The following is a 21,412-nucleotide window of genomic DNA, read 5'->3' as shown; positions in this document are numbered from 1 at the left end:
ACACACACACACACACACACACACACACACACACACACACACGGTGTTTAGATAGTTATTCTTTGGTTACATAATCCCAGGAAAAAAACGAAAAGGTTTAGCTACCTTGCATCTGAAGCAAAAAAGAATTCAACTGCTTTATCGCCCACAGCGTGCAGGCAGGTGGAACTGTCCAGTCTCTTCATTCTTGTTTTACAGATATTCTTCACATTCTCGATATTGCCTAGTAAACAACGGAATGGATTGCAAGTCTTGGTAGGCTGCTCCACTTGCACAGCACGTGGCAAGGGACCCATTGTCCCCTTTTGAATATGTGTGGGAGGAATCTGCAATTTTTAGCTATGCCTGTGCCAGCCAAATCACGTAAAAGCTCCCCAAATAGCTCAGCACCACTGAAAGAGCATTTAAATGGCTATAGTGGGAGAGTGAGGCAAAGGAAAACAAACCAAAGAAACTCAAATCAGGGCAGGCCACAATTCTACCCAGCTGCCTGATGTTCTCTCTATTTCTGTGTATGTCTGAAAATATCCATAGTGAAATGCTTTTTAAAAGACAGAGCCAAGTGTCCATGCATGAAAATCTCTGAAACCCAGAGCCACATGGCAGCTGGGTCCAAGACGGCGTGAGGCAGGGGAGAGGAGAGCTGGCTGCACCAGGTCTGCCACCCCGTCGCTGCACTATTCAAGTCCTTCTTGGGAAACTCACATGTCCTATATAAGACGGGGATCTGCTCCGTGGAGAGTTTGTATTTGCTCCGCACTCCGATGAGCAATGGGCTGCCTCTCCTGCAGAGAGAAGGTACCAAGTTACCTATCACCTTGGACACTCAAGTGTCTTCCTAGCATCTCAAGTGGGCCCTCCAAAGCCAGCCCCATCCCTGGAGCAGAAGTCGGTGCTTAAGTCACATGGAAGGGACATCTTGACCATGAAGAGATGTTCTCCAAGTTTGGAGCAGGGAAATGTCAGCCCACTCAGACGTCCTCAGCCACCTGACCAATCAGCCTGGTAACCCATTCTTCCCCATTTCCATGAGACTTGGGACTCTTTCAGTTCTTTAGATCCCTATAAGTAGTTAACCCATACAATTAGGTCACAGGAGCTGAGCATCCACCATCAGAGTAGGCACAGACACAAGCAGGAACACTTTGGGTTGTCCACACCACAGGTTTCATTTGCTGTAAAGCCCCAGAGCAAGAGTGCTCAGTGCTTGGGATCTGCCTGGGGACCCCTTTTGTGCCTCCTTTTGCATAGCTAAGTTGTTCTCTAGCCTTCATGGACATCAAACTAGCTGACTATACTGTATACAGTTCCCACCTGCGGAATCAACCACCAACTGAAAATGTAGACAGAAAATATTCAGAAAAGCTGAGCTTGATGGCACAGGCCTGTAATCCCAACTACTTGGGAGGCTGAACTTCAAGGCCAACTTGGGCAACTTAGAAAGATCATGTCTCAAAATAAAAAAGTGGAAAACAATCAAGGTTTGGGATACATCCCAGTTGTACAGTGTTTGCCTAACATGTGAAAAATGCTAGCTACTAGGAATTGATCTAGTCCACATGTATACACACACACACACACACACACACACACACACACACACACACCTATAGAAAAAAGGTAGAAGAAATTGCATTTGTACTGAACCTGTACAGACTTTTCCTCTATCGTTCCCTAAGGAATACAGTATGACAGCTATTTACAAGGCATTTCCATTGTATTAGGAATTATAAGTAATCTAGAGATGATGGAAAGCTATCTAAAAACTAAATGCAAATACTGCACTATGCAAATTCTATACAAGGAACTTGAACATCCAAGGATGTGGGTATATCTGTGCAGGCTTTAGTTCTAGGACCCCCAGAGATACTAAGTAAAGTCTGTACTCTATTTTTTGCCTACAAAAACGCATTTTCAGGGTAGTTTTATCGTCACCTGAACAATACCCCCTAAAAGGATATTTAAAATCTTTGACCTATACAAAGTGGATTTCATCACAAAGGGAACAATGATTTCCCAAAGCTAGTATTTGGGGGAATGACTGCAGCCGACCAGGTGAGGGCCTCTAACTTGGGCCTCCTTCCTTTCTAGTTCACAACTCCTATTGTGTGGTTAAGGTATTAGCCCATGATTTTAATAGCATCTTGTCTTCAAAATCTAATTCTTCACTCTTATAAATTACAGGGCACAAATAAAATAAGCAGATCTCTTTTGTAACTTATACATATTCTAGATCTCTGGGTCTCAGAACCCAGGCAGGCAAAGTTGCAATACAATAGTTCTCATCACCCCTCTCTCCATTCTGGAACTCCAGTGTAGGGTGGAAAGATGGCTCATTAGTACAGTGTTTACCATGCAAGCTGGGGGCCTGAGTTTGGATCCCCAAAACCCATTAAAAAAGCTGGACACAATGGGTGGCCCTGTGTCTGTCATCCCAGTCAGAGTAGGCAGGTGGGAGGCAGAGACACAGGAGGATTCCTAGAATTCACTGGCCAACTAGCCTACAGCCTAGCTGAATGGGTGAGCTCCAGGTTCAGTGAGAGACCTTTTCTCAAAAAATACGATGGAGAGGCTGGAGAAATGACCCAGTGGTTAGGAGCACTGGGTGCTCTTGAAGAGGACCCGGGTTCAATTCCCAGCACCCATGTGGCAGCTAACAACTATCCTTAACTCCAGTTCCAGGGAATCCGATACCCTCTTCTGGCCTCTGTGGGCACTGCACAACATGGGTGCATTTACATACACATACAAAACACTCATACACTTAAGATAAAAATAAATAAAAATTTTGCCAGGTGTAGTGGCACACGTCTTTAATCCCAGTACTTGGGAGGCAGAGGCAGGTGGATGTCTGTGAGTTCAAGGCCAGCCTGATCTACATAGCGAGCTCCAGGCCAGCTGGGACTATAGGGAGATCCTGTCTCAACAAGACCAAAAATAAATGAATACATAAAAAATTTAAAAATAAGATCACTGAGTATGTTCTACTAAGACCACCTGAGGACTGTCTCAAGCTTATGCATTCAGCATAATGAGGTACTATTTTACCTTAATCGTTTCCTCATATAGACCAATGTGCTCTTGAATCACCTGTTCAGTAGCCATGAATATGCATCTGGTCTACCACCATGTGACTCACACAGGCCCTTATTATGTGTTCAGCAACAACAGACCTGTTTTCTGGGAATACTGACTTACTCGGACCTATCTTCTGATTTCTCGAAATAGGGGACAAGGATCACAGCTTGATAAAAAGGTTCTTCGAATGCCTTGAATATTTTGTGCAACCCTTTATTTTGTCTAAAACTAATCAGAGACCTAGTTGTGGGTTCGCTGAAGAACTAGCTTAAATTGTCTCTCAAATAATGATAGTGAAAAAATGTGTGTTTATCCAGTTTTCTGGGTAGATGATTCCCAAGATCCTATTGTTGTAGGCTGAGCTCTGTGGATTAGGACACAGAATCCTCCTAAAATATCCCAAAGGTGGTCCTGGACATCATGAGCCATTCATTACAGACAAGTTAGAAAATCCAAGTTTTATTACTCCTTCACACTACACTCATTTAAAATAGCAATATCATATTACGAGATTTTAAAGCTTCTAAATTTGTTACGGACCAAATGGTATTTTGTCATTCTATGATTTCATGGAATTACATTTCAACTGACAAATTAGTCCTGGGAAAAACAATAAAATTTACAGGTTCCCATGATTTTCTAGATACTGTGATGGCCTTTAACGGACAGCTTCACTGTCTGCCCAGGTCTCCCAGGACCACATGTACATTCTCCGTGGTTCCTCTGTGCCTTTAGAATGAAGTCTGTGGCCTGAAGAGCACTGAGGCTCCTTGGAGTTGGGCCTCTGCCTGAGTCTCCACCCCCCACCAGCCCATCAGGTTCATGGGGCAATGAATGTCCCACCACCAGATTCTCTGCTGCCCCCAAGCCTGCCCTCAGTGTCAGTAAACACACATGGAGACAGGATGCTCTACTCAGGGACCTTGCTACCCTGCGACCACACATGCAGAGTGGGAAGCTGGAGTGCCATACTCTATCTGGGCCTTTTGTTCTTCCCTCTACCTGGGAAGAAGTTCCTATTTCCTGCCTCCCCTGGGTTGATACCTGAACTCCCCTCAACCCCCGAGCCCACACCTTCCCAGCCCCCACCACAGAGCATCATCATCTTCTGCCCTTCTCTGTCCTCTGGCACAAGCATCCAGGTCTCACAGGCAGAGATCATACTGGATGTCCCCCACACAATGAGTGTTCAGCAAATATTAGTTGAATGGTTTGGTGGGCAGATAACCAAACCATCTAAATATAAAATAACAAGACAACACTTCATCTAAGCAGCACTGAGGGGCTACAACAAAGGGGTGTGTGGACTGACCAGGACTTGTGGGCTACTTCCTAGAACATCCCCACCATGGAGATGATGAGGCATGAGCTTTGGGCCTTCAAGGACTTTTTTAAAAAAACTATATTTTCTGGGCATGGTGGCATACACCTTTGATCCCAGCACTTGGGAGGCAGAGGCAGGTGGATCTTTGTGAGTGTAAGGCCAGTCTGGTCTACATAGTGAGTTCCAGGACAGCTGGGGCTACAGGGTGACCCTGCCTCAAAAAGACCAAAAAAAAATTATATTTATTTATTGTGTGTGTGAATGTGTCTGGGCACACAATAAATGTGTGATGGGGACAGCTTCACATGGAGGTCAGAGGACAACGGGTAGGAGTTGGTTCTGTCTTTCCACCCTATGGGTTCCAGAGATTACACCGGGTTATGAGGCTTGGCAGCAAACACTTTTACTACTGAGCCATCTCGCTGGCCTGCAAGGACTTTTTAGTATTAGATCCAAAACAACATTCACTTAGGTTCATTTCATGCTCCTAGCTTTCCATGCTTCTTCCTAAAAGGAGTTCCTTAAGCTATATAGGTTTTGAGCCCAACAAAACCTGGATCTGAACCCTCTATATACTTTGGGGGTTTTGTTTTGTTTTGTTTTTGATTTATGGGGGAGTGCACGAGTACATGTGTGTGCAAGTTCATGTGGAGGCCAAAGGTCAGCCTCAGATATTGTTTCTCAGGAGCCATCTACCTTGCTTTTTTCAGACAGGGTCTGTCACTGATCCTAGAGCTCATCAATTAGATAGGCTGGCTGGCTAGTGAGCCCCAGGGATCCGCCCGTCTCTGCTGTTGCAGTGCTGGGATTACAAGTGTGTGTTACCGTTACCATGCCCAGGTTTTTTATGTGCATGTTGGGGATCAAACTCAGGTCCTCATGCTTGCAGGGCAAGTGCTTTACTGACTGAGCAGTCTCTCCAGCCCTAACACTTTTATTATTTTTTAAAACATTTAAATTAAGGATCGATGTGGTGGCACATGCCTTTAATCCCCTCACTTGGGAGGCAGAGGCAGATAGACCTCTGAGTTCTAGCCTGGTCTACATAGAGTGTTCCAGGCCAGTCAGGCCTACATAGTGAGACTTTGTCTCAAAAACAAAACAACAGGGGCTAGAGAGACGGCTCAGTGGTTAAGAACACTGGCTGTTCTTACAGAGGACCTGGGTTCAGTTCCCAGCACCCACATGGCAGCTAACAACCACCTGTAACTCCAGTTCCAGGAGGATCCAACACCCTCTTCTGACCTCCTCAGGCATTGTATGACATGGGTGCACTTATATGCATGCAGACAATACAGTCATATACATAAAAATAAAAATAATAAAAGTAAAATATTTTTAACACAACAAAAAGTTTTCATTAATTAGTTAATTATTGGGAGGTGCTTTGTGGAGTCAGTTCTTTTTCTTCCTCCTTTATCTGGATTCTAGGGATCAAATTCAATTGGTTAGTCAGGCTTGTGAAGCCCCCAATACTTTTATTTTTAATCTGAATTTGTTTTCAACTTTTAAAAATCTAGAGATTTCATATTAAAAAAAAAATCCAACTTTCTGTTTTCCCTTTTAAGAGTATTGGGAGTCTTAGTTCCACTGGCTGAGACAGCACAGTGCAGTGTCTGAGGCTTTTCAGCTTTCCTTTAGATCCAACAAGCACTTTGCAGTTTGCAAGAGACCCTAAGCCAACTGATTTCATCTTACTTACTTACAATGCACTTGCCTTACCTTGTGGCAACAGCTTCTCCTGGGTAGTGAATACTCTTGAAAACCAATGCAAACGCACCTTCCTGAAAACACACGAAAGAAAGTGAAGGACTGTGGAAGACCACTCATTCTGACCAGCTAAGCCAGTGTAGACCACTGACCTGGGCAGGTTACCCCAGACCCTCTTTATGGCAGGCAGTCCTGGGGTCAGTCGGGTAGTTGACTGCAGAGGCAGCTTGTGCAGGACATGGTCAGGAGGGAAGGCCAAACAGATAGCACCATGCCGAAATACCCAGCTCTTAGGAATTTCACTGTGAGCAATATGAGCCACAATGGCTTGTCCAGGCCCACAAGGAACTCCCATCAGGGATGCCCAGCTCTGGGATAACAGGGTAGAATGGTGTAGCCAGAAACACAGAGAGTGAGAAGCAGAGCTAGGGGACCCCTGTATTGAACGTTAGGATGGGACCTCTTCAGGTAACGGCTGTAAGGTCAACAGGCCTGATCAGCACAGCTCAGCACACATCTGGCCTGGGATCCAATTCTGGTTCTACCTTGTCCCTTAACTGGGCAATTACTTCAGCCATCTTCATGCCTCACTTTCCCTATCTGTGACTTAGAGGACAGTAGTTCTACTGGCACGACTTTATGATTAAAGGCCAATTCATATTTACATGCTTAGAATAGTGCCTGGCCTCTAGAGAATCAAAAAGATCCTGAGTTGTTATTACTCCTTTGTTACTTCTGCGGCTATGACTGCTGTTTGCCCCATGTCTCACCTTGCTATTTGAGCAAAGCCAGAACTAGAGTCTAGTTTTCCTAACTCAGGACTCCAAATGGATTTTCTATTTACCACTTCATGCAAAATTATCCCCTGCATCTGACCATCCTTTACTAATTTGCCACAGCCCTAGAAGATCTCAATTATGCACAGCCAGCTACAAATCTGAATTTCCAGATTGCATTTTGGGATCCTCAGGAGACATCAGGCTCTGTGCTGCTAAGGTGCTATGTCCAGTTTGCAGACTGAACCACAAAGCCAGGGCATTCAAGGGTGAATGTCTCTAAGCCTGAAAGGATTTTCAAACTGCTGGACAGAAGGGGCTTCAGAGGGACCTTGGACAATGTGGCATATTCCCTTCTTAGTTTATAACAATGAAGACCGACAGAATGGAAATACATTTCCCATTCTCTATCCAAAAGAGGCCCAGGTAAGAAAGGCCACCAGTCTAAAAGCGCCCCTATGAGAAAGGCATGTCTAAATTTAAAACTACAAACAGAATGAGCACAGGGGATGTGCTTGATGGCAGAGTGCTTGTCTAGCATGCACAAGGCCCTGGATTTAAACCCCAGGACAAGGCAAGAAAACAAAACAATACAACACAAACAGGAAAGAAGGTACTGTTGAAACACCAAATCAGTTGACTGTACTTTCTAAGTATGTGATATTGTACATTAAGTGCAACTGACTCTCTATATCTGTCGGAGGAGATGGGGCTGTGACTTGGTGATGGAGAGTTTGCCATGGATGTATGAGGTCCTGGACTCGATCCCCAGCATCAGAAAGAAAAGGAAAAAAAAATCCTGAAAAACATGTTATGTTGTTACTAATGTAGACAACATAGCTGTGTCTATGATGCTTCCTCTGTGGTGAACATGCAGACTACTTGTCATCATCCCTAGAGTATACGGTGTAGTGTGACAACTATTTACATAGTACTTCCATTGTAATAAGTGTTATAAACAATCTAGAGACGACTTAACATACACAGGAGGATAGGCATAGGTTATATGCAAATACTAAGACTATTTATATGAAACTTGATTTTGGTATCTGATGGGGGCCTTGGAACCAATTCCCTATGGGTACCGAGGGGTGACATCATGGAAAATCCTCCAAATTATCCCTTTCCAAAGAGGGAGCCATAGGACCAAGGCTTGGACAGTAGATTCACTCTAAAAACACTCCCTGAGGATAGAACACCTTAAACCGCAGTGTGCTACTGCAGCAGGCTCCAACCCAGCCTGTCCTGGATTCTGGGCCTTGAACACTATCTCCAGACTGCCATGACCTTGGACCGGCTTTTGGATGGCATGATACCCTGAGAGATGGACTCTGGGATATCTGCATTCCTCTTCTCCTTCCACCCATTCCATGCAGGCCTGTGTCTGTTCTCCCTCCTCCTCTAAGGAAAGTTCTCCCTGGATCTGCCTTCAGCCCCAGTAATATTCCCCTTTGTAAAAGACTTTGCATCTTGGACCCTTTGAAGCATCATGAGTTTCTCTTGCTGTTTTTCTTAGGCTATTCCCTTCAGCATGTCCATATGCTCTGAGCTCTTCTATCACAAAAACACAATCCTCAGGAACTGCAAACATCTGTTGTCCCACAGCCACTGCTCTGCACCTTTAATAATCAAACAGTTCAGAAACCTGCACCTGTGGGCTCTATTCCTTCATTCTCTTCCTCCCTTTTTCCATCCCCTTCCTTCCTTTCCTCCTCCCTCCCTCTCTTCTTTTCCATTTTGTTCACAATTAGGACAGTTCTCTTCTGTGACCACTTTACTGATGAGGAAAGATTACAATTCTAAGTCTCCAACATCAGTTCATCTCGTGTATGTAACTAACAGTGCATATAACTCGACTGAAAAGATGGCAACTTGAACTGTGACAGCTATAGTCACATGTGCCTACAATCCACAATTATAAGAAGCTGTAGACTAGAATGCCAGCTACCATCTCAGAAGTGTTAAAATAAAGCAAAGGATTTTCTGTTTGATATTCATTCCCCAAACTAGAGAGTCTCCTGATTCTACAGGGACATAACCTCCTAAGTCCAGATGCTATAGATGAACCATCTTTCACCCCCAGGACTTTGTGCAAATCTGTATAAGTGATTATGAAAAGAGGAAGGCATGTTTAGACAGATGGGCCTTGTAACTCACCAACTGCTGAATGACTCTTTCGACCAATGTTGAAAATGTGATGTCCTCAGTCTCTCTGTTGTCAAATACATATTTAATCAGCTTGGCAATGGTTTCCGTGTCTGTTTCTGACTCAAACTCGTAGCCTTTGCTTTCCTGGAATATGGGGTTGTACCCAGGGTGACAGATATTTGTCATTCCACAACACTGGCCCGACCAACTCCCTCTAGTCCCTTACGATATGACTTAAGGCAAGAATAAGCAAAACTGGGAAGGGACGAAAAAAATGTTTGCCAGAACCATACAGCCAAACACCTCTGAATCATCCCATTACCCCACAGATCACCCTTCCTCGGAAGCTTGTCTTCACCATTAATCTGGACATTGCAAAATAACAGCAGTCAAAATGATAAAATATGTTGAGTCAAATCCACCCACATCCTAACCCACACCATACAACCTTTTCATACTGTGGACATTCACCGTCTGGCTTCCCACCCCACATTCCATTGGTGTATGAGTCGATGTGTTACATAGTACAGCTACTTTAGTTCTGTGTTATTTTGATTCTGTGACTCTCCCAGTGGCCCTCAAGATAAGCGTTAACATGCTCGTATCTCTCCAAGGTCTAAGCACTGTGGTTCTGCTGGGGCTGAGGTTCAAGCTCAGAGCTGTGGTGTAGCTGAGAGTGGGTCTCACTCAGTTCCTGTATTTGTTGTCAGTGGGCAATGAATGGGTTGGAAAGTGTCTGCGGGGAGATGAATACTAACTCAAATTTGACGTTACCCAGGGGAAGCACCTTACCAGAAATTTCCTCAGATCTTTGTAATTCGTGATGATCCCATTATGGATGACAACAAACTCTGAAATAAAAGTTTGGAGGAGAGAAAAGAACAAATAAGAAAAGTCAGATGCTAAGGAGAAATGATTCCATGGCTTGAAAACTGCAAATTCTTCCCCAACAAAGACTTCTACTAAGCAAGTTTCATCTGCAGTGATTAAGACTGATTTCTATGGTGATTACAATTTAAACCTGATAAGCGTCCAGCACCTGACCATGTATAGAACTCTGACTTTGGGTATTATCAAAAAGACTTCTTTAATTTATGTCAAATAAAGGAAGACTAACTCTCCATTATCCAGAAAAAATTCTAGACATTCCCAACAGGTTTTAGCTCTTAAAGGGATCACAAACCAGCAGTTCAGAGATGTGGCTAGTTCAGAGATGTGGTTTATGTGTGTGAGTGTGGTATATATGTATGCATGTGTAGAGGTCAGATATGGACATCCTCAATTCCTCGATTGTTCTCTACCCTAGCTTTTAAATTTTGTTTTACGGAAGCTGGGAGCAGTGGAGCACACTTTTAATCCCAGCATTCAGGAGGCAGAGGCAGGTAGATTTCTGTGAGATTGAGGCCAGCATGGTCTACCAAGTGAGTTCCAGGCTAGCTAGGGCTACAGGGAGACCCTGTTCAAAAAAACAAGTAAAAACTTTTTTTGTTGTTTTATGGGGCTGGGGAAATTGCTCAGTGTTTAAAAGCATTGGCTGCTCTCGCAAAGGACCCGAGTTCAGTTCCCGGCACCTACCTGGTGACCAACAACCATCTCTAGTTCTATGAATCTAACACTTCTTCTGGCCTCCATGGGCATTGCACACATGTGGTGCACTTACATACATACAAGTAAAACACTTGTACATATAATTTTTTTTAAAAAAAACCAAAAAATTAATTTGTTTTATTACCAGTCTATAGGGGGAGGCATGAAGGCAGAGAACAACTTGGTGGAGCTGGTTCTACCTTTATGTGGGTTCCAGGGATTAAACTCAGTTCATCAGAACTGCACAGCTTTTACCTGGTAAAAGGCCTGCTGAGTCATCTCACAGGCCCTCTACCTTAGTTTTTTGAGGCAGAGTCTCTCACTGAACCTGGAGTTCACTGACTTGGCTATCTATACTGGCTGGCCAGCGAGCTCCAAAGTCTCCTATCTGTACCTCCGCAGCACTGGGATTACAGACACATGCCACTGAGCCTCACTTTTTTACCTGGGTGTTGGGGATCGAATTCGGGTCCTCATACTTGTATGACAGGCACTTTTCCATCTGAGCCATCTCCCCAGCCTAATGTAACTTTTCTTCAGTTTCACTTGCTCTGATGTCTTCTTGGGAGCACCCATCATCCATATGTTGCATCTCTACTAAATGATTCTATATCCTTTCATATCTATTGTTTCTTTCCATCATTTTCTTAATTCTGTCATATTTAGTTCATCACAGGTGATGGTCTTATTTGTTCATGTTTTTCTGCAAAACCATTTCAGCTATTATTTAGCTATTATTGCTGCCATTCTCATTTTTCAGGTCAGTGGTTGAACCCAGGGCCTCATGCATGCTAGGCAAGGGCTCTATCATGGAGCCATTCCCAGCCCTGAAAAAACAGTGTAATGCCATTTAGTGGCTGGGTAGAAGACTTTCTTGAAAGCATGTTCTTTTGACTATCACTGGTGACAGTTCAAGAAATTTGACAAATCTCCACAGATGGCTCATGTTACATTTATAGTTAGTCATCCTGAATCAAAACAGGAGTTTCCAACAAATTTGGAAGTGAGTAGGTTTCCCTGGAGCCTCCCTACCTTAGGGACACAATCAAAATCATAGTGTGCATTCCAGCGGAGGTACTTCTGATGGTGTTCACCTTGTCACCAGGTCGGGCAAGAGGCTGTGTGGCTGTACAGTTGCCAACACCTCAGGGCATAGCACTATGCTCTGGGAAGCAGCTTCTGCATCTCAGTGCCATTTGGCTGGGTATTCTGCATGATAGAGTCTGCTGTTCTTCTAGGTATGGAGTACCTGCCCACATTACGGCTATTCCATGGTTCAGAGTACAGAACAGACTCAAGGAAGAACCTCTAATAAACACCTCCCTCAAGACTCTGATCATGCACATGTTTCTCTAGCCCAAGCTACCTCCAGCTGATCAGCTCTCCTCTCTTTAGAAGATGCTTTCCCTTCCAAATAGGGCTGAGAGAGAAGCCACACCTTCTGCCGTGGGGTGGCTTGCTTGCCCTTCTTGCCTGGCTCTGCACGCTGCCCAGAGGTACTCTGACCCCAGTGGATAAAGGACAGAAGCAGGGAGGGTTTGCTTTCTTCCTGGTCTGACTTCTTGAGGATGAGCTGCAGTGAGACTTATCAAGTGTCTGCTAAGCAGCTCCCAACAGCTATTCACATGCATTTAAGTCTTATTCAAATAGGAATCTCAGCAAGAGCTTGCACTTTACCAGGGGATGTCTTGCAATTAATTCCCTTTGATTTCAGAAATTTTTTTCTCTGCTGGACATTACTCCTCTCCATCACAGGGAAGTGTGGGTGGTTGGGGCTCCTCACCTGACAAGGCCTAACCCTAAATAGAGATCCAGTTGGAGGCCCAGCTTTTGTCTCACACTCTTGCCTGCCCTTCGATTAAATTCTCTATTTCATACTCTCCTAGGTCCAACTGCAGGGGACTGCAATGCCTTGGAACCTGGCCACAGAAACCTCAAGAGCTGTCACTGGGGGTTCCAGACCTGCTCGTCTTTTCCCTCATGAGAGAGGAGGCTAGGGTGTCATTTAAGAACCATCCCTGGGGCCCAGACCAGTGAAATGGACCCATAAACTGGGCTGGAACAAGGGGGCAGTTGGGAGAGCTGAGCCATTCCAAACCCACCAAAGACTGCTATGAGCAGTCCCCACATCTCTGCTTTCTGACCCTGGCCTGCTGCCAATCAGTGGTACTCTAAAGTACCCTGAGCCCACTGTGTCCCTATCTTCCTGTTTTTCAATGGATGCCAGAGACCTGACCACTTATGTACAATAACTCTCAAGCTGGAAAAAACATGAAGCAAACCATGTCAAGGGCTCTCCTGTTGGGAAGAGCTCTTAAGCTGACAGCTGCAGCCTCTGTGTCTCCAAACCCTTGGCTACTGAGGCCTCCCTCTGGACCCAAGGGTTGGAGCAGGTACTTTGATATTAACCATGATCAGCAGTGTCAACTCCCTTCGCTAAGGACCACTCTCTGCTAGGGGAGGAGATGGGTTCAGCTGATGTAAACGGAGCTCCATGCTTTCCTTAAGGTCCCAGCTTCTAGAACATTTGGCTCTTCTTGGGAGGAGCAGTGTCTTTGCCCTTCAATCTTATTCTGCCTCCCATGGGTTGAGTATATGCTTCAAGCTCTCAGTGCATGATACTGAGTCCTCAGGGTGCTGATGTGACGCCTGTATCACATACTCCCAATGTAGCAGGTGGTAAGACATCTATATCATGCCCCTCCCACCAGGGCTTAAGGATCATCAAGAAAGAGGGGGCAGAAACATTATAAGAGCCAGAGGGAGCGGATGCCTGTAGCAAAAGTATTTGCCAAACATGGCAGTGTGATAGCACACCTGAATCACAGTGGCTATGTCAGTATGCACAAGATCAAGCCAACCAAAATCCCAGACAGATGGGAGAGGGGCTTATGAAGTTCCACCCCTATCTGAGGAGCTACTGGCAGTTGATGGCTACTGAGAGAGGGAGAGTCATTTTTCTTCAGGGATGTGGGCCATGAGAGGCTACCCATGCTCCAGTTGATGGTCCCACACCCATGTACATACAGGCAGCACTAGATTCAGTGGGTATTAAATTAAAAAGGAAGAGAGCACATGAAGGTAGAAGGGAAAAGGGGGAGGGTGGTAGGGGAGGACCTGGAGGGGAAGGAATGGGAGTGGACTGGATCCAAACACATATCCATATATAAATATTAAATAAAATATTATAAATAAATAAACAAGAGACAGAATGTAAGGGGAGGTTATTGGAGACATGCTTTCAGAAGAAACCAATGTAGTTTCCATGGGATCCTGGTTAGCTCCCGAGAGAGTGGGTTGTTATAAAGGGAGGCCGCCTGGAACACTTGGCTCCTTCTTCCTGCAGCCACTTTCCTTTCCTGCTTTTCTACCATGTGGTGCTAAGGTCAAGGGGAGTCTCACCAGAGAACAACCAGATGCACTGCCTCATCATGGACTTTCAACCCCTAAATAAATCTCCTGTCTTCATAAAGTATTAAGCTTCAAGTATTTTGCTATAGCAATAGAAAATGAATTAATACACTGTTATATTCCACTCTTAGGCCGGGTTCTAAAGAGCCAGCAGTGTTTGTGGTAAAGTGTCATCATTTTTCTGTGAGTACCTAGGAGGTCAGCAGCATCCATGGACCAGGATCATCTTTGACAGGTCACAAAGGGAGAGACAGAAATGTGCTGCCTGGATAGGGAAGCAAGGCCAGACTACTCACCATTGTCTTTGTCTGAGCGCTGTGGGTGGCTGTTGACTGCATTGGGGACCCCATGGGTGGCCCAGCGAGTGTGTGCAATGCCAAAGTGTGTCTCAAACTCCACCTTCAAGTCCATGCTATCTTGTTCTAAATGAAAGGTAAAATCAGTTGCTATATTTTATTTTAGTTTTGTGCATATATGTGTGGTGTATGTACATGTATTGTTGCATGTGTGTGCATACATATGGAGGCCCAAGGTTAACAGTGATTTTTTTTCCTTGATTGTTCTCCACCTTATTCACTGAGGGAGGGTCCCACTGCAGCTAGTCTGGCTATCCCTGCCTCAGCCTTCTGAGAGCTGGAATTACAGGCAGGCAGCTGTGCTCACTCTACATATTAGTGGGTGCGAGGGATCAGAACTCTGGTCCTTAAGCTTGCAGAGCAAGCAGAGCCATCTCCCCAACCAATTTTCTGTACTTTAAAAATAAGCATTGGGCTGAGCGTGGTGGCGCACACCTTTAATCCCAGCACTCGGGAGGCAGAGGCAGGCGGATCTCTGTGAATTCAAGGCCAGCCTGGTCTACATAGTGAGTTCCAGGGGAGCTGGAGCTACAGGGAGACCCTGTCTCAAAAAAAAAAGCATTGGGACCACACTGCCAGGACAGGATGGTTCCACTGTATCAGGCACATCATCCACGCCAACAGCCCATCTTTACTCTCAACCATGCATGTGGCACTCCAGGGATCTCCCACATCCTGGTACCACCTGTGCTGAGGTTTACTTATTATTTATCTGTAACTTAACCCATTTCTTTTTTTCTTTTCAAGACAAAGTATTGCTATGTAGCCCTGGTTGACCTGGAACTCTCTATAGATCAAACTGAACTTAAACTCGAAGGAATCCTCAAACTTACAGCAATTCTTCTGCCTCAGCCTCCCAAGTGCTGGGATTACAGTATGTGCCAAAATGCCTTGCCCTTACATCCTAATCAAAATATATTGACTTAGAACAGAAAATTATATAACCATAATATAAACAGAAAAGCAGTATCATTTGCCAGAAAAAAATACACAATTATTAAAATAGTTTTTAAAGTCTCTATGTGCCAATGTCTAAAAATAAACCATCCCAGCCAGGTGTGGTGGCGCACGCCTGTAGTCCCAGCACTTGGGAGGCAGAGGCAGGCAGATCTCTGTGAATTCAAGGCCAGCCTGGTCTACATAGTGAATTCCAGGACAGCTGGGGCTACAAGGAGACCCTGCTTCAAAAAGAAAAAAAAACAAAAAAACCATGCCACACTCTGTGAGACAGTTTCACAACATGGGCTTAACCCTCCTGATATTCATACAAGCTTAGATAAATTAACATCAGTCTCATACACTGTTGAAATGAATACTTTCGGGGCCTGGGCACAGCAATCGCTCTTCCACAGAGCACCCTCCACTTACTGTAAAGCTCTTCATCCAGAGCCTTCACTTTCCCCTTTTTCTTCACTAGCTGGATGTGTCTTTCCTTGACTTCGTGATTATTCCCATCGATGGCCACACCTACAGTTTAAGAATTTTAAAAAATGTTTACAGAAAGTACTGAATTTTAATAAGCACATACACCAGGGTGACCCACACAGACACCCACCCAGATGGAATCCTACATCAGTCAATTCAATTTCCCTACCTTCAAAGAGAGGCAACCACTGTTCACCTGTCCATCACAGTGGGCCAGTTTAAAACTTCATTAAACTGAAAGCATAAACATTGTCTTTCATGTTAGAATTTAAGCTTTGTCATCCCAAGGTGCTGCTGGCCATCCCTGCTTGGGCTTTGTATCTGTGACCAACCAAGGGACAATCAGAAATCTTAAAAATAAAATAGGGCCTGAGGACATATCCCAGTTAGTAAAGTGCTCGCCCTGTTAGCATGAGGACCTAAGTTCTATCCCCAGAACATATAAAAAAGCCAGGCAGAGTGGGACCTACTTACAATCCCAGAGTTGGGGAGGCAGAGACGGGTGGATCCCTGGGGCTCAGTGGCCAGCTAGGGTAGCTGCATCAAAAGTCCCAGGCCAACACCTGGAGTGGCTTTTGTTTAGAGCTGGTTCTTTAGGTCACACAGATCCTTGACTAAATGTTAGTGAGATAAACGTTAGTGTTTGTTTTCACGATGGCATGTCCCAATCTGAAGTTATATTCCATTTTTCTCTGTATGCTTGTTATTGACTGAGTCCTCAGGTAACCAATGAGCCACATGTATCAGGCTATTCTTTTCCCTGTGGCAACCTTGGTCTTCTGGGACCAAGGATTCCATGTGTCTTGTACTAAGCCAACTCCAGACCTATGAATCTTGGTCAGGCCCTAGAGTGGGGCCTGAGGTATAGGAAATGCTCTGTAACCAGGCATGGATAGCCACAAAATGCCTAGATGCCTCGACATCACTCTGCCACGGGTGGTGGCCTTGTTCATGGGTCAGGGGGTTCCTGTCCTCTGTCTTTGGGTAGACAGCGGCCAGAATGTATGCAGAGTCTGATCTAGCCCATGTGGCGCCAGGCCCAGTGGACTGTGCAGAGCTGACATTTTGTCAAATGAAATGGAACTTGTCTTCAAGGGAGGAGAAAGGGCTGTGCATTTTTGATGTGTTGGGCTTAGGAAGCTTGGAGCCTTTCTTTCCTTTTTCCTGTTCAGACAGTTTAACTGAGCTAGGGCCATTGAAACAGAGCTTCTTTTTCCACTTGGGAAGTCAAGAGGATGGGAGCAGTTCATCTAAATGAAGGCAGAGGTACATAGAATCAGGTGTCAAGGACCCTACAATCTTTAGCCAACAGATTCAGTAAGCTGAAGCCACAAACCATCAGCTGTGAGGTCTTGATCTGAATGAGAAATGTCACCATTGGCACAATTATTTGGACACTTGGTCCTCAGTTGATGGTACAGTTTGGGGAGGTCAAGGAATCTTTAGCAGGTATAACCCTGTAGGAGGAAGTGGGGGGGTGTGCTTTGAAAGTTCATGGCCTTGTTTCATTTCCAAGTCCTCTCTGCCATTTAAGACATGATCTAATCTCTTAGCTTCCTGTTCTGGCCTCCATGCCTCTTATCCCTCTGGAACCATAAGCCAAAATAAAATCTTTCTTCCATTAAAAAAAAAAGTCCTAGGCCAACAAACCAGAGACACTGCTTGAAAAAATAAGGTGGACCACTGACCTCCAGACACATGTATGTACCTGTGCATGTGCATTCCCACACCACGCACATATGTATACATAAATACATAAATAAAACTGCATCTACACCAAACATGTGCAGACTTTTTTCTTGCCATAATCCCTGAGACAAAGCAGCACAATGATTCACACAGCACTTAGACTGCAGCAGGTATTATAAATAATCTAAGGATGATTCAAAGTATCTGGGAGGAGGTACAAATAGGCCATATGCAAATATCATGCTATTTTATAGAAAAGATTTCAGCATCTCAGGAGTTTGGTATCCTGGGGCCTCTTAGAACCCATCCCCCCATGGACACTGGGGAGTGAATATACCACCCAGGATTTAGGTCACATGGTATTGTTTATTGCAGTTGGTGCTGGGGATCTAACCCAGGGCCTCACACATACCAAGCCTGTGCTTCACTGGGGAGCCATACCTCCAGCCTTTACCACAGTTCTTCCCCTGCTTGCTAATCAAAGAGAACCATACTGTTTTTAGGGGATTTCTGTTCTGAAAAAGGAAGCCAAAATGTGTCAGTACTTCACACAATAGCAAAGATGCTGGCAGAGATGTGTGTGGTGGGATCCTTGGGCAACCAGAGGCCAGCCACCCCCACCACGGAAGGGTCAGAGGCTATTGAAGAGCACTTATCCAGCTGTGCTTTGTTTGCATTGTGACCTCCAGGCTGCTATCTCCTCTCTATTAGCATGCCTGCAACCTTGCACTGGATTTGCGTTCTGTTAAGAACTCAAAGGGACAGAAGACCATCTAGTCTCCTTTACTCTGCAAATTGCTTAAATAAAAATGGGAAACACCTGTTTGGCCAGTGGAGGAGGGAGCCTGAGTCCTCATTCAATGAGGACTGCATAGCTAGATAGAAAGATATTTGGGAGGGGGGGGGTGGCTGGACAGATGGCTCAGCAGTTAAGAGCACTGGCTACTCTTGCAGAGGACTCAGGTTCAGTTAACCCAGCATCCACATGGTGGCAAACAACCATTCCTAACTCCAGTTTCAGGAGATCCAACACCCTCTTCTGACCTCTGTGGGGCATTGCACAACATGAGTGCACTTACATATATATACAGGCAATATACACATAAAATTTAAAAATAATAATAAAATATTTAAAAAATAAAAAAGAAGGATATTCAGGAAGGGTTTAGAAAAGTGGCAATGTGCTGGGCATGGTGGTGCAAGCCTTTAATCCCAGCATTCGGGAGGCAGAGGGAGGTGGATCTTGGTGAGTTTGAGGCCAGCCTGGTCTACATAGTGAGTTCCAGAACAGCTGGGACTACACTCAAAAAAAAAAAAAAAAAAAAAAAGGCAATGCTAAGAAAAATGAAGGAAGAAGAAAATAAGATCACAGGGGCTGAGTGTGTGCTGGGCATGTAGGAGGCCCTGCGTTCAGCCTCTAGCACCCTAACTAGCCAAACTATTACAAAACTGCATAATAACGATTAAAGAAAAAAATCCATACACAAAATCTACCCATTCTCAACACAGACAATACCTACAACAGCGACTGGAGGAAGAGGGACAAGGTACTGCTGGAGGGGAATTTACTCAGGCAGCAAGTTATAAATACTAATGTATACAACTTGATGAACTTACAAGTACCTACCTATGGAAATACCCTAAAATTTATCTATAAACTTCTTCTTCACCTCCAAAGTTCCCTCCTGTCCTCTTATCGTCAGCATTTGGGTGTGTGCACACACGCATGTGATAAGATTATTTACATGAGATTCACTCTCTTGAGTAAACATACCGTATGCTGTCTGGGATCTCCAGAACTTATGCATCTTGCACAACTGAAACTTTGTACATTTTGCCCACTGGCGGGGATGATGGCACTTTTGATAGAAACTTTTTAAACACTTGTTTCTTCTTTACTATAGTTTAAAAAAATGTTTTATCTATTTTTCTATGGTTTTTAAGCCATATGGTTTTAATGGACAAGTATGGTTTTTATATTAAAAAGGGATATTAAGCCAGGCATGGTGGCACACGCCTTTAATTTCAGCACTCAGGAGGCTGAGGCAGGAGGATCTCTGTGAGTTCGAGGCCAGCCTGGTCTACATAGTGAGTTCCAGGCCAGCTGGGGCTACAAGAAGACCCTGTCTCAAAAAAAGACCAGAAAAAAAAAACAAAAGGAATGTTAAGAAGTACCAGGAAAATGCCCAGGTTGTAATAACCCTACCCTGAAGAACATCAGAAACCAGAACTCACCTGCCGAGTCGTAGCCCCGGTATTCTAGACGCTGCAGGCCCTTGATAAGGGTTTCAAAAATCTCCTTCCTTGTCTTGGGAACTCTGTAGTTCATGTAAGCAAAGATTCCTGTACAAAGATATAACAAAATATCATGTGAAGAAAATACTTGTATCTTGTTTAGAAGAAAACACCACTGGGGGTGCAAAGGAACCAGGAGAGCTTCCAGAATACTTCCAGAATGCAAAGATAAAGATAGCACAATTGAACAAAAATGGCTCTCCCTCAGGCTTCTGGAAGGGGGTTGCACTCTATCAGTCCCTCTCCCTGTGGGAAAAACACTCATGAACCCTGTGGCTTGCCCCTGGGCATTACAGTTCCACTGTAGAGAATCTATCCCTCCACTGACCTGCAGGGTGCGAAGAACAAAGACTCCCACTCCTACTGACAGTGCTGGAGACGCAATGTAAAGAAAGCAGTTTATTTTATGATCATGCAAAGCTAGGCACCCCCAACAGAGATTTAAAAAAAAATGGTGGGTATATGTATGGGGTTGGAGAGATGGCTCTGAGGTTAAGAGCACTGGCTGCTCTTGCAGAAAACCTGGGTTCAGTTGCCAGCACCCACATGGTGGCTAACAACCATTCATAACTTCAGTTCCAGGGGATTCAACATTCTCTTTTGGCCTCCACGGGTATTGCATGCATTTACATACATGTAAGCAAAACACTCATAAATGTAAAATAAAAATAAAAAGACTGGGGGCTGGAGAGAAGGCTCAGCGGTTAAGAACACTGACTGTTCTTGCAAAAGACCCGAGTTCAAATCCCAGCACCCACATGGCAGCTAAGAACTGTCCGTAACTCCAGTTCCAGGGGATCCAACAGCCTCTCTGTCCTCCGTGGGCATTGCAATGACATGGTGCACTTACCTACATGCAGGCAATACATGCATACACATAAAATAAAAATAATAAATAAAATATGTTTAAAAATAAAAATAAATTTAAAAAATAAGAAGACAAAAAAGTAAATGAAGAAATAAGAAAATGGAGAGTGTGTCGTAGGAGTGCATGCAAATAGGTTTTTGCAGGTTTTTTAGAATAACTAATCTTTGTGTGTGTGTGTGTGTGTGTGCACGCATGACCTTGTCACATTGGCCAGTCATTGGGCAAGCTTGGCTGTCAATAATTCTGTACTTTTAATCTTTGGTTTGGGTTGGGGGAGCTAGGCTAGCAGAGTTTGGGGGCAATAGCTAGACTAGCAGATGCTAGCAGGATCCACTGGTTTTTGTTGTTGCTCATCTGTCGTTGGATCTAAGCTGGCCCAAGACACTTTTGTTTTGAAAATGAACCTTTAAAAAAAATTTCCTTACATAGGATACAGCTTTTACTGCGGCAACTTCAATGAAGGTTAGCAAAGCAAGCCAAGCACCTGAGGACATCCAAAAGTCCCCACCTCTGTGCCTTGATTTTCACAGAGCATGCCTGGGCCGAGCCAGGGTGAGGTCACAGCAGCCCCCTGTGGCAGGTGGGGGCGGGAGTCTTTGCCCTCACTTTCCACTCCAGATGGCTTTTTTCGTTTTCTTTTCCTGTGGTGCTGGGCATCAGAAACCTGGGCCTCATGTATGCATAAGGCACTCTACCATCTGAGGTGTATGTCCCCAGCTCTTGCTTCAAGTTTAATAATAATAAA

General features: G+C 44.6%; 1 protein-coding gene across 1 annotated transcript in view; it reads right to left on the bottom strand.

The window, feature by feature from the left end:
• Window positions 1-21,412, bottom strand: part of Gfpt2 (glutamine-fructose-6-phosphate transaminase 2) — a 55,334-nt gene that overhangs the window by 21,496 nt on the left and 12,426 nt on the right. Inside the window, exons 2-9 of the mRNA XM_008852233.2 lie at window positions 19,740-19,847; window positions 15,759-15,857; window positions 14,331-14,456; window positions 9,829-9,887; window positions 9,046-9,180; window positions 6,125-6,186; window positions 706-785; window positions 106-223 (exon numbers count right to left, since the gene is read on the bottom strand). Of these exons, the coding sequence (XP_008850455.1) occupies window positions 106-223; window positions 706-785; window positions 6,125-6,186; window positions 9,046-9,180; window positions 9,829-9,887; window positions 14,331-14,456; window positions 15,759-15,857; window positions 19,740-19,847 (787 nt within the window). The remainder of the gene's footprint in view (window positions 1-105; window positions 224-705; window positions 786-6,124; window positions 6,187-9,045; window positions 9,181-9,828; window positions 9,888-14,330; window positions 14,457-15,758; window positions 15,858-19,739; window positions 19,848-21,412) is intronic.

The sequence above is a fragment of the Nannospalax galili genome, unplaced genomic scaffold, assembly GCF_000622305.1.
Source record: "Nannospalax galili isolate Female #2095 unplaced genomic scaffold, S.galili_v1.0 scaffold1206, whole genome shotgun sequence".
NCBI lineage: Eukaryota > Metazoa > Chordata > Mammalia > Rodentia > Spalacidae > Nannospalax > Nannospalax galili.
This window is presented reverse-complemented; position numbering and strand designations above follow the sequence as displayed.